The 18714-nt window shown below is 46.0% G+C and overlaps 1 protein-coding gene across 2 annotated transcripts; it reads right to left on the bottom strand.

The window, feature by feature from the left end:
• Positions 1–1962: 1962 nt before the first annotated feature.
• Positions 1963–18211, bottom strand: rab4b (RAB4B, member RAS oncogene family). 2 transcript variants are annotated; one of them, XR_001477837.2, is made up of 9 exons: positions 17996–18211; positions 10156–10236; positions 9165–9279; positions 8319–8381; positions 7830–7984; positions 7265–7360; positions 6645–6796; positions 5945–6167; positions 1963–4864 (listed from the first exon to the last, which is right to left on the bottom strand). XR_001477837.2 is itself a non-coding variant. In XM_006627623.3 (8 exons), exons 1-7 carry the CDS (start codon positions 18009–18011, stop codon positions 6681–6683), a joined length of 642 nt encoding a protein of 213 aa, XP_006627686.1. In that variant the 5' UTR covers positions 18012–18211; the 3' UTR covers positions 1963–6167; positions 6645–6680. The 2 variants fall into 2 exon arrangements, 1 of the variants encoding a protein (XP_006627686.1); XM_006627623.3 differs by having other exon boundaries at positions 1963–6167.
• Between the last annotated feature and the right edge of the window lie 503 nt (positions 18212–18714).

The following is an 18714-nucleotide window of genomic DNA, read 5'->3' on the forward strand; positions in this document are numbered from 1 at the left end:
ATTGCCATCTAGTGCCCATTTTGTAGTAATGCATCCACAGGGAGGATAATAACTTAAAAATATAACTACATCTAACTATCGGAGCTCCGGAGCTCCTCTCCGATACAAGTTCGAGTATAATTTTACCCAAATCAAGGGTAAGCCTTCTACCCTCTTGTCCGTTGTCCAGGTTCATTATTCCACAGCTGCTTCTCTGGAGTGTTAGTAGCAGAGACAGTGAGAAACGTATCCCACCAAAGAAGATGTGGACATACTTATCTGTATCGCAGACATGGGAATCACCTGCCTTCATGGCATTCCTGATCTCAGGTGTTTAACACGGCAGTGCCTGCTTTTGTATCCTCCTGTCCCAGGAAACACTTCAGGCGCCTGAGACAGCAGCAAATGCACAGCACCAGGCCCATGGAGAGTCAGTGGCCATGAGCCATCCATCTACCCAAATTTGTGTCTGTGCCACAGCAAGCAGTTACAAAATTGCCACAGAAATTAAGTCAAAGTAGCTGTTTGAATATTTGCCCTGCCATTTTCAGGATGGTACAAGAATCTTCAGTATCTGTGTGTTTTAAGAAACATCTTGAAAACTGCACTGAAAGACAGTTTGAAAAACTAATGATTGAGGAGTCTTAAAACAGGACACACTCAAAACAGTGGCAAAAAACCTTAAATGCTGGATCAAAAAGATCTTTCTTTAGGAAATAAAAGAGGGCCGGGAGCCATCTGTACCATTTCAGAGACTGCTTAAAACAGTTCTTTTTGGTGGAATTATAATAGATTTCAGGAGCAGTGCCTTTAAGGGCTGCTGTTAGCTAACAGTACTTAGGATCTCATCCATCTTTTTCTAAAAAACAATTCCAGGTGTTTGTTTTGACAGCTTGGCTGGGTAGTCTGTTCCAGACTGTATTCAGTGATTTGATATTGCACTTCATCCAAAGCACCCTGAAACATGGAGTCTGTCACCAGTGCTAAGAGAAAGAAATACAGTGCAGCAAAGATTACCTTTTTGTCTACATGGGGTGAGTTGCTCACTGCAGACAGAGCCCGCCTACAAACTCCGGACCACTATGCAATGTGTAGCTCTACAACATACAAACACACAGTTAACAACAGAAAGAGATCATCCAGAACACACACACATGGGCAGAACATTAGTATCTCCTGTAGTGAACAGAGTATCAGCTGCAGATGTGCTAATTCTCAAGGCGTTGTACCAGCACTGCACAGATGAAACTCTGGTAAGCCATACGCCATTATCCACATCCCTTTCCTAAGAACACAAGAAATCTTATGAACAAGAAGAGGGAATTCAGCCTGATAGGTACTGTAGTTAGTAGTTAATTGATCCCAAGATCTCACCCTGCTATTTCTAGAAAGAAGCCAGGATATCAACCCCAATAACATGGCTGGGTATTTTGTTCCATACTCACAACCATATGGGTAAAGATTTACCTCCTGTTCTTGATTTTAAATGCACTTCCACATAGTTTGCACTTGAGGCCCACTGTTTGATCTGAAATGAGCAGTTCTCCCATTCTGCAAACATGCAGCGTAAACCGCAAGCTGCGAGGTACAGTTGTACAGCTACAGGTTGGACAGCTGAAGCTTCCCAGCCTAGGAGATGCTTGACCAATTGAACTGGGGAAATCCCACTCAGGCAGGGTCTCAGAGGGGTTAAGTCACCCATGGACCCATGGCAGATGCACAAACAGCAGCTTCCGAACACAAGAACAGACATCTTTCACTCCTCTCTCATTCTCACAGGCATCCTCTCCCCAGATAGGAACAATAATCCTCGTCACGAACTGGCGTGTAGTGTAACAGCAGTGGTTGGCAGAACAACGCAAGGTCTAAAGAGAGCTTTACAGTGTTCGTGGGAAACAACATGTCTACACAAAAGCTGAACGTACAGAGGTCTTAATACCCAACAAAGAAGTAATAAAATCAAGGACAAGAAACAGCAACAGGTATCATCCAAATCTTTAAATTCACAAGGGAAACAAAGGCAACTCAAGACTTCAAACATATTTACAGCATCAGATATACAGAATCTTAGCGATTACAGTATCTTGGTTACTAAGCAACAACTGAGCCTGCTTTCCAGCAGCATGCTTGAAGATAATTTGGGTTGATTTGTATTATGGGGGTGAGGCTGGGGGGGAGGATTCCTGGTCACATGACTACTGTGCAGTACAGTGCTGAATTCCAGCCCAAGTGAAGGATGATATTTGACCACAAATGTTGCCCTCCTTCTACTAGTACAACATGCCTCATGTGCTTTCTATCCGATCCCCCCAGGTCTCCAAGGTGATTTCCCTGCTCGCGCTCCGGGGAAAGTCTCACTTCCAAATGGACCAGAAGGACTGAGCCTCAAGGTCAGTTCAACAAACACCTTCAGGAGAGACTGTTAACATCCCCACATTTCCCAGCTTGCAAGAAGTCTCCTTCAGCACCGCTTCAGCAGCAGGCAAAGCTTGCTCCTCATGTGGGTCTTTCCCCCGATCTGTCTGAAAACAGCACAGAGCTCAGTTGTTCCTTAGCAAGGAATGATTTTTTTATTCCATAATTGTTAGACGAATAACTTCATTTATTTTAAGATCAATGTACAGGTAATTCAAAGTTTACAGTATTTAAAAGTAAACAATACAAATAAAAAAAGAGTGCATTTTGAAAAAAAGATGAACTCAGACTGTCTGTTACAAGCAGATAACGTCACACAGTCACAGTATTGAGATACAGGCACAGCTTGCACTGCTGTCCTCTGCAGTACACACCTGTCTGACCCAGCACAACTGGCTATCCTTAGTGCAAGCCCCCTCCATCCCACAGCAACACGGCAACATTGCCACGGCTTCTGTAAAGCCCTCTGGTTATCCTTCTTACTACATTTTCGCAGTTATTTGCTGCTCCCAGCCCCTGATTCAGCCCCTTCTCAAACTCCCATCATACTCCCTTAAGAGAATTGAGTATAGTCACCCCTCTTTGAATTTTACAAGCTGAAGGTGAGTTTGAAACTTTCTTAGTACAGGTACAAATGTGATTTTTTTTTTCTAAAAGCATCAGCTGCAAATAAGCACTCCTAGCCTGAAATGCACATGACGAAGACTCTTGACCATGCTCACATAGCGCAGAAGAGGAAGAAAAAGAGCAAGGCCAGGATAAGAGGTGTGCTCAGAAATCAGGAATCGGCAAAGCTACACTACTGTCAAGCTACCTCCATTGTTACTGCAGCCATTTTAAAACTGGTTCAGAGAAACACTGCGAAAGCTGCAATTCCTGTTTAATACAAATACCAAAAGACATTCCTAATTAAGTTCATTAATAGGTATTAACAGACACATTGAAAGGAAATATCAAAATCCTGGTCAGTTTCCTTTGGCTGTACCTGCTTTATACAACAAATGAACAAATTACAGCATCTAGTTTCTAGCCAGTCTATAATACACCTGCCAGAGAAGGTAGATGTTTTACTGGTAATTCACTGCCCTGTCATAAAATCTGTACTTCCACAGGCTGGGCCTCAGTGCTCTGGAAAGCATGAGTCTTCAGCCTTTGAGCTTGTGCTGCTGTACGAGCACTGCCACGCCCATTTCATTCTGCTGATGAGAGAAGAAGACTCCGCACAGTGCAGTGGTTAGCACCCTCTGCCCTCAGATATTACCTACACTATCACGGGGGCTTATAAGTTTTACTACGGCTTGGTACAGACATGTTATCTATGTTACACTAATGTGGCTATGTGGCTGGCTGAGAGGCCAGATCAGTGTTAGGTCCTGGTCCTAGAAGCACAAAACATGAAGTATTAAATCTGCATAAGTTATCACTTAACTAGAGCTTTGATTTCAATGTGTGCAGTTGTTTAAAACTGAGGGGAACTTCATCTTCAGGTGTTTATGTAACTGGCACTCTCTTCTTCCTCTTCAAGTAACCTCTGATTTCCACTGACACTACAGCCAGAGACGCCACCTCACTTACACCATGCTGGTGTACAATGGACTAGAAGAACCTCAGCAGACGGGGTTTGTTAGGCTCCGGCCCCTGCTGCAGACGTCAGACAGCTCATGAGAAGAGGCAGTCCATCTCCAGCGCCCACCGGGGTGTAAATGGAAAGTGAGTGCATTTAAAGCCGAAGAAAGACAAACTGCTAAAGCAAATAAAACTGCTGTGATTGCAAAACATCTCTTTCACCCAGGGCAAAAAGCACCCAGACAATATCCCGCTTCATAACAGTGCTCAGAAAAGAAACAGCTAACAATAAACATTGCAGCTTGGTCTGTAAAATAAAACTGCAGAGCAGGATACCAGAGCATAACAGCACAAAGGTAGTAGAACCAATTTCTGTACATTTGTTTTACTAATAGTCTATAAGCAGATATAGTTTTAGATAGCCTAGTTGTAGTATGATTGTATGATTACATTCTGTACATTATAAACACGGAGAAGCATTTACACAAACAGATGACAGTCTCTTTATGGACTAATGGACTCAACTTTCACAGAATGCTGCCATGCAGACTTCCTTCCTTTGTGCTTTCAAGTTGCTGCCGGTATGCTAACAGATCCACTCAGCTCTCTGGCAGTTACAAATAAGCAACACTTCAGATTCCTGCCGATATGCAAAGGGTGCAAATCGAGAGTGTGGTTACCTTTAAAGAGCAGAACCCTGCTGATACACTGTAGGCAATGCAATGGTCTGAGAAAGACAGGCGACTTGGATTTGAAAGCCCTAGCTCTTTGATCTTGCCTGCACCTGGATCTGCTCTAAGCTCCTCTTAAGGCTTTCCCTGCCATCACATGGCCCCAGCATGCTCGTCCTCCTTCTAGAGCAGAGGCCTGCAACCTTGGCCTGGTCTGCTACACTCCTGCAGGTCTGAGGAGGAGATTCAAAAATTCAACGAGAAAAGACTTGGGAAACATGATCACTCAATACTTGATCAAAGTAAATCTATCAGCTGGAGTAAAAACCAGAAAACACTGTAAAAGGGTGTCTCACTGAGTGACTGATCCATGTGGTATTGTCATCCACTCGGCTTTAGCAGGTTAGTGAACCTCAACAGTGTTGTTCAGAATACTTGTGTAGACTAGTTGTCTATACAGTATGTGTGAAGTTGGTGGAAGGTATCTATTATTTTGCTCTCAGCACAATTTTAACAGCAGCCTCTTCATAGCTGATGAAATACTCGTGCTACTTGGTTCTCGTCCTTAGTCATGTGCTCTAAAATATTTATCAGGTGGCATTAGTATTTTTCCAGCTTTGAGGAGGACTGCACTGAACAGCTCCCAGATCCTTTACCAGACTAAGAAGGGCTGTAAAAACAGAAGATGCTCATTGCTTGTAAGGCAGTGCTTTGATCCCGTTTTGCAGTCACGTGTGCAGGTTGCTGTAAACACAACATACACACACACCCATTTCGACTGCATGTGAACAACCCAGGACAAGATGCTGCCAGATAAGATCAAAGTCCCTTCAATATTGCACATCAAATCAGCATTCATATTTCAAAAGCAAAAAGAAAAAAATCAAGACAGGATTTCCATTGCTGGTCCCACTTCACCTCCTCTTTTCTGTTTTCCATTTCCAATAAATTTGACTAACTGTTTTGTCGTTTCTCTTCACTGGAAAACAACGCAAGATCTGGGGTTTAGCCCGTTATCAGGGTAATTAAGGCATCCAACACAGCTCAGCTGGAGTTCAGAACAGCAGACACAGCCCTCTTCCCTGACCAGTCTGGAAAGCCCTGTCTACAGGACAAGCAGCAGAATGCTAGTGATATCAGGGCCACACAGTGTTAAAACGAAGGGGAAAATCTTAAGAGGAGTTAAGACTCTGTGAGAAGAGGCCATTGAATTCTGGTCTCTAGGATTAAAAAGAAGCACTTTCTCAGACCCATGCCTGCCCCCTTTCCCCAGTGTAAGTGGCTGAAAGAGCCCTGGGCAGAGAGATGCCCACCGTGTACCCCAGTGACCAGTGCATTGCCTGCCGCAGGACATCCCAGGCTCCCAGCGGAGGTTGCAGAGAAATCCGTAGAGGTCAGAGGTTGCGTGGCAAGGCACGCCATCCCGGAAGACAGGAGCCCAGGTTGCAGGAAGGGGTGGGTGAGCTTCCGCAGAGGGGGGGCGGTGTGTTAGAGGGGTGGGAGGAGGGTTTGCTGCAAAACCAGTCACAGACAGAGCTGAAGGAGAGAAGAAACAGGAGAAAGGGTGAGCGGAGCTCGCCTCGAAACAGAACTCCCTCCTCCGTCACACATAAAGCTAGTGCACGACAGAGATGGGCTGCTTGCTCTGTTGCTCGTAGGACTGGGTTAGTTCATTAATGTCATCAGTGCAGCCTTCAGTCTGAAGCCAGCCAAGCCCAAGACAGATCTTGCGGCAGAAATGGAACAAAACCCACGCAGTCCCAAACTGATGACTTTAGCACAGCTCCCACAGAAGTTACATTTCAGTCTGTGTATCCGACTGTTCGCCTCATGTTTCATCGGCTCTCCGGGCCTCAAAACGTGAATTAACATTTACTTTTCAACCATTAACCACTGATACAAATCCAAGGAAAGTAAAATACCACAAGGGAGCCAAACAGTAGGCCAGCTAAGCTGACTGTTTAACAGGGAAACCCAACCTGGAGCGCCTGACGGCCACGGGTGCACACTGACCTGGGCTGGGTCCTGCGCAGGGGGCCAGACCAGCGCCTAGCAGCTGCACTGCTGCTTGCTCTGTGCCGTGGTGCTGCGCGGCTGCCGCAGCTGCCGCAGGGAGGCGTCTCCGTACTGGATCCCCGAGCCCATCCGTTCCGGGTCCAGCTCACCTGCCAGCGACAATCAGCTCTCGTCAGTGGCGACGTCAGCCCACAGCCTTCCAGGAGAGCCCTGGACACTACATAGGCTTCCTCCCCCTTGCCTACCCAGCCTTGTCAGAGCTGGACACCTGCAACTGCAAACTTGCAAACTGCGTCACGTAAGCTTCGGAACAGACCTCGTAGCCAGTCAGAGGTAAAAATACTTCTAATAAGCTTTGATATTTAAAAAGAAATGGACATGGCAGATGCGAATTGAATCAGCACTGATCAGTGCATTTCACACCACAATAACAGTAAAATGTCCACAGTAACATGTAAGACCTCCAATTTACATCACAGAACAGGTGAAATTTCAGTTCCCCCTTAATGCTGGAGTAGGAAGGTGCATTTTAATGACTGCATCGATCATCAACACAATCAATGAAGTAATCAAGGTGACTCAAGTAACAGACTGTGCGGATAAGGCTGAGCTCCTACCCGACTCGATCTTGTTCAGGATGGTCCGCGCACACTTCAGGAAGGCCTCCTCCACGTTCTCCCCCGTCAGGGCGCTCGTCTCCAGGAACATGAGCTCTGCCGGGCACCCAGGGGGAAGAGGTCACGAACACCACAAAACAGCTTGAGCCGCATAAACACAGCAGTGTTCTGCGCTGTTTTATGAAAGGAAAAACTGACCAGTAGATGCAAGTACAGCAAAACCAGACTGTCAGGCCTCCAACTATTCAAATTACAATTTATCAACAATGCATTCAGAATTGCATGTTTTCCTCCCACTTTTAAAAAACATTTTATGTTTTTTTAGTGAACTGATATAAAATATCCAGGTTCACTAATTAAATTAACTGAATTAGTATAAAACCCCAGATTAAGACAGGACTAGAATAAAACCAAAGTGTCTTCTTTTCTTTACTGCTTTCAAAATTGTCAGTTCTGAAATGTGTACGAGTCTTTATTTCATTCTGAGCATAAATAAAATCCACCAGTTACTGTGTCAGACCAAGAGAGCGACAGCAGGCCTGGGACACGAGAGCAGACAGGTTACCGTTCTCCTGTGCGAAGCGGGACGCCTCCAGGAACGTCACCTCTCTGTCTGCGTCCAGGTCCTTCTTGTTCCCACACAGGATGATGACGATGTTGGGGCTGGCCAGCGTCCGCGCGTCCGTGAGCCAGTTTGTCAGCGCGTTGTACGTCTCGCGACTGCGGAGCAAGAGAACGACAGGCATACAGAACGTGGGGACAGCCCGCCGGACTAAAGCCACCAGCACTCACAAATTGCTTTTCTGAATCTGTGTTTAAGGCGATTAATATATGGCTACTAAAATATTTTTAAATTAAAAAACCACAGTGGCACGACCAGCGCACTCTTGTTAAACTCACAATGCGCAGAGCGAAGAACAAAACACTAAATATACTGCCTTCACAGTAAGAAAGTCAGAATGCATCACGGTATCCTTTTCCTAGTGTCCACTTCTAACGATGTCCAGGAACCTGCTTGAGAAAGACGCGTGCCAACGCGCTGGCAGCCGCTCACCTGGTGATGTCGTAGACGAGGAGGGCACCAGCTGCCCCACGGTAATAGCTGCGAGTCACAGACCTGCGGGCCACAGCGGGAGAGGGAGAGAAATGGACGAGAAGGAGTCATGTTATAGAGAACAGTCCTCCTGATCTCCTTTAGAGCTACAAAAAAGGTAAGGGTACAGTTTTTAAAATCAACGCCTATACTGAGCTGCTGCACACAGATATCCTGCTACCAGGAGCAGAGCCCTCAGGGGCGGAGCAGTGGCTCTGTGGCTCAGGATCTGCGTCTGTGGCTGGAAGGTTGCCGGTTCGTATCCCGCGGCCGGCAGAGGAATCCTACTCCGTTGGGCCCCTGAGCAAGGCCCTTAACCCCAGCTGCTCCAGGGGTGCTGTACATTGCGCTGTGACCCCAACCTTCTTGTATGTATGTATGACTCTGTATGTGTCTCTCATGGAGAGCAAGCTGGGGTATGCGAAAAGATGAATTCCTAATGCAAGAAATTGTATAGGGCTAATAAAGTGATCTTATCTTATCTCGGTCCAGTGGAAAACCAACAGCTGCTCTCCCTCGCTTCCTTTTTCCTGTGCTGAGATGGTTCAATGGTAGACTTTCAGCAAACATCTCCAATGGAGACTATGTTGAACATCATCATCAACTGCCAGAAAGGTTGATGGGAATCCTTTACTGGACTTATTGGCTGTCCAATACGATTCACCACTCCTCTGGCTGGCCAATCACAACACCCTGGGGGAATTCCGCCTCTCTTTTAGAAACTCAGACCAGCCAATGGCAGCCTCTCATGATATCTGTCCAATGAAACCCCCATCACAGCTCAGGCGATCCATTGGGACCTCTTACCTGAAGCGCTCCTGTCCGGCTGTGTCCCAGATCTGCAGCTTCACTGTCTTTCCCCCGACGTTGACCACCCTGGAACCGAACTCCACCCCGATGGTGTGGTTCGAGTCCTGTTTGACTGGAAAGCAAAGGAGACCATGCTTTCTATGTCTAATTCACAACCGCCAATCTGGGGCATCCTCTTCTCCACAACATAGTAACATGTAAAAATACATCACGTGATCCATTAAAAAAATACAAAGTTGCCAAAATATTTCAATTTTATACCTTAAACTGATAAATATATTCTTACAGCAATGAATAGGATCTTAGATCTAACCTTCCCCTCCCTGTCTTAAAGAGAGAGCTTAAAGTGCTGCTCCCAGACAGTGTAGGTGCACCTGACTGACTGTTTTTCTTTATGTGCCTCACTGTCATTTCAAAACTGCCAGGTTGCTGTCAGCCGCCTCCAGAACTTTATTCTCGGGAACATCTGACATATTCATGACTCTTAAGACAACAGAGCACCTCTCTCTGTAGTTTTTCCCTGTTGGGACCAAGTGGGCGGAGCGGTGGCTCTGTGGCTCAGGATCTGCGCCTGTGACTGGAAGGTTGTTCAAATCCCACGGCCAGCAGAGGAATCCTACTCTGTTGGGCCCCTGAGCAAGGCCCTTAACCCCAACTGCTCCAGGGGCACCGTACAATGGCTGACCCTGTGCTCTGACCCCAAGCTTCTCTCCCTGTCTGTGTGTCTCATGGAGAGCAAGCTGGGGTATGCGAAAAGACAAATTCCTAATGCAAGAAATTGTATAGGGCTAATAAAGAAACATTATTACATTACATTAGTGTTTTTCAGGGGTGGGGAGGGCAGGCAAAGTCTGTTCTATAAAAATACTACATGGTACACTTTTCAAAATGTTGAATAAACCAACCTTTGCACAAGACAGAAAGGAGATGGGTGATCTTGAGATCAAAGACCAAAGCCACACCCCACTGTGCTGCCCACAACACTTACATTTGTTCTCAATGAACTGATGCAGGAGGCAGGACTTGCCCGTCCCAGCACTGCCGATCACCAGGAACTTGAACAGGAAATCTGCAAGGACAAGGACAAGGAGAAGACAGAGGAGTTAAAAGCACGTCTGTGTCCAGACTGTAGCCTCTGCGCATCTCCCTTCCACCACTCGAACAGGGAGCCTTGTCAGATCCCCACTCCAAAGCAGCAAGACTGCCTTCAGGGTTCACACGATGAAAAGCCTTTTCATATTCCTGCAGGTTGGTCTAAACTTGCAAAGTTACTCAAAATAAGGCAGAAAATATTCTTAGTATATCATGCCTGATGCAGACTTAAAAGCATGAAACTCACCAGCTAAAATGTGCCAGGGGGCTTTACAGTAGGAATCTTATATACTTTGCAAGCAGAAAGTCCTGTTTAGGACTTTAACTGGTCTCTTTTAAAACAGGAATAAGATTTCAACAACTCTCCTCCTATAAAAAATGATTTTGCAATGCTTTTTTACATAAAAGCTGTGATAGTTACTGCAATACTACATGCACTTCATGCACAGGGCTGCAACACAGAAATGACACAGTAAAGAAGCTGCTTGTGTAAAGGGATCAGTGTTTCCCGTCTGTCCTGGGGTGCAGTCTGCTTTAATTAGGGGTTCACGCCATTTTATTTGCATAGCAGAATAAAAACATGGCAATGTGGTAACTACAATGCAAAATTGAAGGTTGCGACTGGCGTCTCTTTACTAACAAGGGGCTGAGATCTGGGGTGCAGGACGGAATCAGTCTAGCTAAGCTCAATACAGAAGAGTCATGATGTCACTCCAGTGCCAAAACCAGCCAATTTAAATAAGTCAGATTTAACATGTCAATTTTATATTGTTACAATGAAACACAAACAAAAAAACCCAAACAGTTCCTCGCCAGCGCACTGTACCTCCTAACTATGTTTATTTAAAACTGCCAATATGCAGGAACAGTTCTCCTGTCTGCTTCAGGTGAATACAGGTAAAGCAGGATCTCTGTTCATCTCTGGTGAGGAGGCAGGAAACAGACGCATTCACTGCTTAGAGCATAAAGATTACACTAAAACCGATCACTCAGATAAGCTCTGCAGCAGCGCAAGATGGATGGCAGGGAAGTTTCTCTCGGGGAGTTTGCGGACTGCTGCTGGCTCTGACTCGTCTGTGCCTGGGGCCTGGTCCACACACACACAGGTGTGGTCTTGGTGATGATAAAGACTGATTTGTCCCCCCACCCCTGCCAGCTTTGCATGAGACTCAATGACAACTTTGTGTGGCAGGAGTCGGCGCATTTGCATGCCGCTGAAGAGCATCACCAGCGCGCAGCCCTAGGAACAATGGGCATTGTGTCCGAGTCACGATGTCACAGCCACGGGCGCAGGCTCCAGACAGGGCAAACGCACGCAGCCCACCCAGGCGGACAGACTGGCCACTGTGAGATCGCAATTCTCTGCCGCCAGCTTCAGTCCAGACAGGAGAAGCGGGACAGAGGTAAACACAACCTGCTGGACCCTTCTGTCTGAGCAACTGGCCACTACATCATCGCACTTACAGGAAACACTGGTGTGCTTTAACACTCCTAAAATCAGACTGAACCCAACACAGCTGTACACACAGATCACATTTCTCTTGCAGCTCATGATAACACATTGTATTCTACTACACATCACAACATACTTGAAACACTGATTTATTAACTTAAAAGTGCTACAATCTGTAATGCAATTCAGAATTAGAAAAGGATGCAATCCTGTTAGCTCTCCTGGTCAGGACTCTTCAGTTCCACCAGGGTCAGGTTGCCCGCGTGTAATGAAAAAGGGAGGCATGTTTGGCTAATCCGATATGGATTTGATCATTTTCAAATTCCTTGGGGATATTAAGAACTCATCTTTACATCTGTTCAACAACAAATATTTCAAGTCCAGGAAGAAAGTCAGAGAAACGAGACTCAAGCCTGGCCTTAAAGGAATGTCTGACCCTGAGAAGCTCAAAGCTGGAAAGAATACCAGACTATCCTGACCCAGGGGTTCACAACTCTCCAAAAGCACTGACAGTCAACCCAGTGCACTTCTTCAGCATCAGCAGTGAAACACAAACCACTGGACACGAGGAAAACTATGGGGACGACCACTGTTTACACAACGGGTTGTTGGAGTCTGGAACAACTTGTACAGCCATATTCTTGAAGATTATACCCTGTCTTTTTTCAAGAAATAAAAGAAGAAGATCCTTAGATCGATTAACTATTAGCAGCCAAACAAGCTGGATGGTCTCATTTCTGATCTTTCTCATGTTGTTTACATCCTCGTCAATTCAACCTCAGCTCTATGCCAATGACTTCTTCGGTCTGAACCATAAGTGAAATTCTCTGGGAAACTCTAGTTCAGTAACCCAATAATCATGTTGCCAGTAGCCTCTTAAGCATTCAAAGGTTGAACATTACAGAAAAGTTTTAAACCCAAATGTTTGTTTTCAATCCATGTTGTCATGACAACAGAAGTATCACATTCTAAGCTCAGTTAATATAAAGTTAAAAGACAAATCACACCTCTGAAGGACTAAACCTCCACGTTGGCATTTCCCCAGCAAAGCTGAATGTGTGGTCAGAAAAGTGTAAGACACTAAATCAACACCCCAATCGCACACAAGCAGAAGGACAGCTATCTTCTGCAAACACCACCAAAGCTTTGTGTTTTTCAGATAAAACCTTTCTGATAAGTTCTCACTGCAGCAGAAATGTCACCTTTCTTGGAAAAACAGTTCAAACCATGAACAAACAGGAGAAATCAAGCCAGAAAGGGGACATCATGTATACACGATCCTTCCATTCAATATAAATACACAAGTTGACCAAAGGGTATTAAGACAGGGATGCTCACCCCAGGCCTAACTGCCTTCAGAGCAGACAAGGATTTGGGCTTCAGGTAGCAGGAGCACCCCTCACTCTTACTCTTTGGGTTTTAAGGATTAAAGAGGAAAATACCAGAACAGGTACCACTAATCGTTAAGAGTATAAACAAACATGCAGAGCTTGTGTAAACAATGTAGAAACACAAGAAATAAAATTCACTTAGACCCTGTTTCCACTGGCCTTCTCCAGCTACAGGCTGAAGGGTAACCAGGCCTGTCGCTGCCGGTTATCGCCTGTCCTTTTCTCCCTTGCAAAGAAAACAGCCATCAACATCTGAAACCTTCAGCATCACCGCTGTGCACGTGTCTCTTACACTGCTGTTTATTTCAGCAGTGATGCTTCACCTTGAGTGAAGAGAAGAGTGTGTTTTAAAGGTGAATGCGTCCTTTCTTAATAAAACGAATATCACATCTTTAGTGCACTGTGATCATGCATCTTATTTTCTGTGATATAGTGCATTTTCACTTTACCATGTAATTCAGTGCACTGGAGTTTATTATAGTCCCTGCAGTGTGTTAGAGCCCTCTGCTGAAAGCTACTATTTGTATCAGTTCAATAGGGTTTACACCGATTCCTGCAGTGTTATCATTGTGCTCGACTGAGTACTGTGGTTATGGCCTTACTGTTTCTTGTGACTTTACTATTTCCATTTATATATATATATAAATGCACAAATACAAGTTAAAAACTTCTGTCACAAAGCAAAAGCTTTAAATTATGAGGTATAAATGTCCCCAACCCGAATATACTGACACAGCCAGCATCAGAAAGTACAAGCTAAATAAATAAAATGTCATCTGAAGTGCAAGGCTGCCTCCAGACTTCACATGGGTCTGCTGGGACTTCCTCCTCACAGCCTGCTGTATCTGTTCTTTACTCTCACTAGGGACACGTCTTCACAATAAAAACTCATCTAACACAACAATGCAGAGCTCCCTTTGGTCTCAAGTCTGATTAAATTAGTAATTGAGCTGCACAATAATAATAGTAGGTTACTGCCAAAGAAGTGTCAGTGCAAGTAGGCATGTAAGACTCTTGCTGCGAAGCACTGTGATCCACTTCACATCTTAGCAATCTCCAGACTCCTACTCAAGCCAAGCTGAGTGTCAGTACACGCATACAGAATGACGTGCAGAGCTAAGATGTTAATAAACATCTTAGCTCTGCATGTCAGATAAAAAAACATAAGATACTGCTTTTCCACATCATCAGAACACTATGTTCCAGGTTGTAGAAGCTGCAATCCGTTGAAAGAATCAGCCTGCTGGGCCAGTGACGGTCTTCTTTGCCTCTTTGTTGTAGAAGGCAGAATCAGACATGTACAGTCTTCAGTTTTTATGATGATAAAATCTGAAGACCAGCATTTCGCAGACACATTTAACTGCTCACTATACAGAGGAAGTTCTGAAGCAGATGAAGAATTGCTTCACGCATGTGGGAAGGGGGTGAACATTGTAGCGCACGTCACACAGTTCACACAATACCGCCAGACACACAAAGCAGGACCTTTCAACCCTGCAGCCTCCCCAGGCCAGGGCCCATCTGGGCCAAACCAGCCAAGCAGCTTCAGAACTGGACGGCTGCAGCTCATTTCTCAGATCGTTCCGCAAAGGCAAGGTACAACAGCCATGACCTCACCTCATGCCTGCAATATCTACAAAGTAAATCAGTATTACTTCAGAACAGGCATCCTGCAGAAGTCAAAGGTAAGTTTGTATGAATCACACACTAACATTAGCAAAAAGATCAACCTGGCTAAGTTCTTAACTTCATCACCAATAAATAACCAAGACATAAGCTTCAGGTTTCACAACTAAGGCGTGTATTGCATACTTCTGTCTTAAGGAAGTAATACGTGTTTTTGTATTGTGAACTGTCACCCGATCAATCAAAGAAGTGACACTCTGCCCATTAGTACAAGGAAGTACTTCGCTACAAGCACTGACTGCCCTGCCCTTCAAAGAGAAAAGAACTCATGACACAGTAACATTCACTCTTCCAGTGTTCCACTGTTCACTGAAGCATTTCATTTTGAGTGAAAACAGCCACAGTCTGGGCTAAATGAGAGCAATGCGATGGCACTCCCTCTGTGTAGCAGTGTGATCCATACCTGGTTCCACCAGCCGAAGGCTGCTGCTCTTACAAGCCAGTGCTGGCTGAGGGATATTTTGAGGTAGTTGCCTTAATTAAAAACAAGTGAATGCAGAATAACGTTTGCATTTTGGTTTCGTCAGTACAGCCTGTATAGCACAGTAACCTGTACAAACCTCTTGCAACTAAAAACAGAACTCACTTTGATCAATGGGAGTCTCTTAATACACACAGAAGCAGGGTAACGCAACACCATTACTGATCTCCAAACAAACAGTTTGAGTCAAAATGCATGACTACACGATAGAGGTCTTGAGCTCAGCTCCAGGGGATGAGCAGACTTGTCTTCAGCATGAATAAGGATGGGGAAAACACATTTCAAACAAGGTTCGCAGCATGTGCCTCAGGTACAGGCAACCTTGACAACCTCAGACAGATTCCCGACTCGGAGGCCACCAGCCACAGCTCTTTCTGTCCTGGTTACAGGACCTGCATCCCGAACAGGCAGCCACAGGTCAGAACCACAGGACAGGCTCTGCGGTGTGAGTTACTATGCAACACTTTGTGGAAGCCACACCAGACCAATGGCTTGGTTCACTAGTTTGCCTCGGGACACAAGCGTGAGGTTCACATTACTCCTCTGCTTGTGTGTTTGTGCAACACTGGATCCCTCAAGCTCCACAGCCAGCTTGTTCCAGTTGTGCACTGCCTGCCAACAGTAATGCTGTTTTCCACAGTGCAGATGGTCAGTTTCAAGGAGGAACAGCCAGGAGCTGCAGACAGCGGAGCGAGGTAGAGGAAAGGAGGACATGTCTACAGCTTTCCAACTGTACAGGCCATCAGGAACAGGACAACACTGACCGAAAACCCTGCAGTGTGCTTGGGATAAACAAATAAAAAACAGAAAGAAAAGCACTTCTACAAGGGACGAGTCTCAGAACAACCAGCTCTTCCAACCACAAAGGCGCTTACTGAAAAAATATTACAAATGCTGTGTATTTAGAATTTGAGAGACATGAAAAAGGAGAAGATGCAATCCACGGCACTCAAATTAAATTAGTGTTGGAAATCAGAACCCTCAGAAGAAAGCAAGCGTGTCCTTCTCACAGCCCCACACAGAGCTTCCTCGCCTTTCTGGACAGGGAACCGTGAGATTAGCACCTTGTTCGTCGCTGAGGTACCTGAGACCAATCAGGCTTCACCACGTTCCTCTTTTCTGCCAGACTGACTCCTGACAGAAGGAGGATCTCAATGAAGCATGAGAATTACACACACTGCAGGAAAGTTCCCCAGACATTTCCAAAGGATGAGACCGTGGCACCTAAGTTGTTTTTCCTCCCCTTTTTGTGCCAAAGTTTCTTTTTAAGGGAGGTGCAAGAAGAGTGCTTACTCCACGTGTGTGGATTAAATAACTTATCCCAGAGGCCTGCACAGACACAGACACTGAGCTGACATGTAAAACATGTTAGAATGAGCTAAAAGGGGCAAATAAAGAGTCCATTGAATCACAATGCTTTCAGGAGCTTCAGCTGCACAGGCCTGTCCCCATAGGAAAAACACCAGCCCCTTGTGACTCAGAGCTCTGCAGTCTCACAAAAGGTCTTTTAAATATAAGTTTTCATGACAGGTGTCATTTGTTATAGAACAACAGGCTCAGGAAGATCCACGGCTCTAGAAGGTTCATTCATGCTGACAGATCTCTGTGTAAATTCAGTCTCCAGTGGGAAGAGATGGGATGGGAGGACCAGGGTTTTGATTTCTGCAAATTGCAGAGCAGAACCAGAGAGCAGAGCGCAGCACTCTGAAGCCCCGACCGCCCAGATCAACTGTGCTTTTAACTCCTGTTACCTCGGATCAATAAATGCAATTTACTGGCAGCAGCCATGTGCACATGAGCCTTCCTCTTTCTAGCAAGCAATACAGAAGAGGTCGAGCTGTACAGCATTTTCCACAACAACGGTCTCCACTAACCCTTCTCAACTCCATCGCGCAGGGAGAAGGCGATGCTGTTAGAAACGAACACACATGTGCCATTATCACTCGTTCAGGGGCACAGCCACCCGTAGCTGTTCCCAGCAAGATCTCTGCAACTTCGGGGAAATTCCTGCCTGCCCCCCAGGGAGAGGGGAGTCACAGTGAGCCCCCGGCCAGTGGTCAGCCCCCCAGGGAGAGGGGAGTCACAGTGAGCCCTGACCAGTGGTCAGCCCCCCAGGGAGAGGGGAGTCACAGTGAGCCCCCGGCCAGTGGTCAGCCCCCCAGGGAGAGGGGAGTCACAGTGAGTCCCCGGACAGTGATCAGCCCTGGGGGAGAGGGGGGTCACAGTGAGCCCCCGGCCAGTGGTCAGCCCCCCAGGGAGAGGGGAGTCACAGTGAGCCCCCGGCCAGTGGTCAGCTCCCCAGGGAGAGGGGAGTCACAGTGAGCCCCCGGACAGTGATCAGCCCTGGGGGAGAGGGGAGACTCAGTGAGACCCCAGACAGTGATCAGCCCTGGGGGAGAGGGGAGTCACAGTGAGCCCCCGGTCAGTGATCAGCCCTGGGGGAGAGGGGGTCACAGTAAGACCCCAGACAGTGATCAGCCCTGGGGGAGAGGGGAGACTCAGTGAGCCCCCGGACAGCGGCTCAGCTCCAGTCCAGAGCCGTTTTACACAGAGCAGGTCGACTCTTAATGACCGAGAATAAACACAAGCGACACAAACAAACATCACGGAGCCTCACCGCCACCTGACGAAACCTGTAGGTGAATACGTCTATTATTATTATTATTATTATAATACTGGTGAGAATAGCCCGAAAGCCGGGTGTCACAACAGGAAAGCTACATACCATATGTTTCTGACATGTCTGCTGTCCTTGCTTATCCAGGCGCCGTCCACTCTTAAGACAAACAGTCTTCTTGGTCTTTACGGGAACGTTTAAAATTATTTTTGTATTTATATTTGATGGCGTTATTAATTTTGATAACTCCGGGTTTATGGTTACGGATGGCGGACACACCGCTTCCTACCAAACAACGACGCACACGAACGTGATGACGGACGTGTGACGTCAGAGCGTAGCAAGGGGCGCTCATGCGCACCTCCAGCCAGTGGGAGGAGCAGGCGAGCTCGGTTCACGGTGCAGTCCCCGCCGAAAATTAAAGAAAAGAGACAACGTTATGTTTCGTTTTCACACCTGAAGAAGGCTCTACAGACGCAACGTTGTGGCTCTTTCTTGTTTTATTTTCAGCATTGGAATAAGCCTTGTTCCTTAGCAGCCTACGCATGCTGACGCAGCTCCCTACTTGAGCTCTGTTTACGCTCGTTTCTTGAGTTTCAGTTCTGTATACAAGAGGATTAATAAAGTGTTTGAAGTTTGGCATATAAATTGTTTTTATGTGACAGGTTAAATTATTACTTTTTAATGTCCAAATTCCACGTACATAGATGTACACAGACATTACAAACCAGGCTTTGAAGCTTTCCTACAATATACACGACAATCCTGTATTCACTCACGAACAGCCGTGAATGATCATAGTCACTTTTCAAGCACAGGTTTTCTCA

The sequence above is a fragment of the Lepisosteus oculatus genome, chromosome 3 (assembly GCF_040954835.1).
Source record: "Lepisosteus oculatus isolate fLepOcu1 chromosome 3, fLepOcu1.hap2, whole genome shotgun sequence".
Taxonomy (NCBI): Eukaryota; Metazoa; Chordata; class Actinopteri; order Semionotiformes; family Lepisosteidae; genus Lepisosteus; species Lepisosteus oculatus.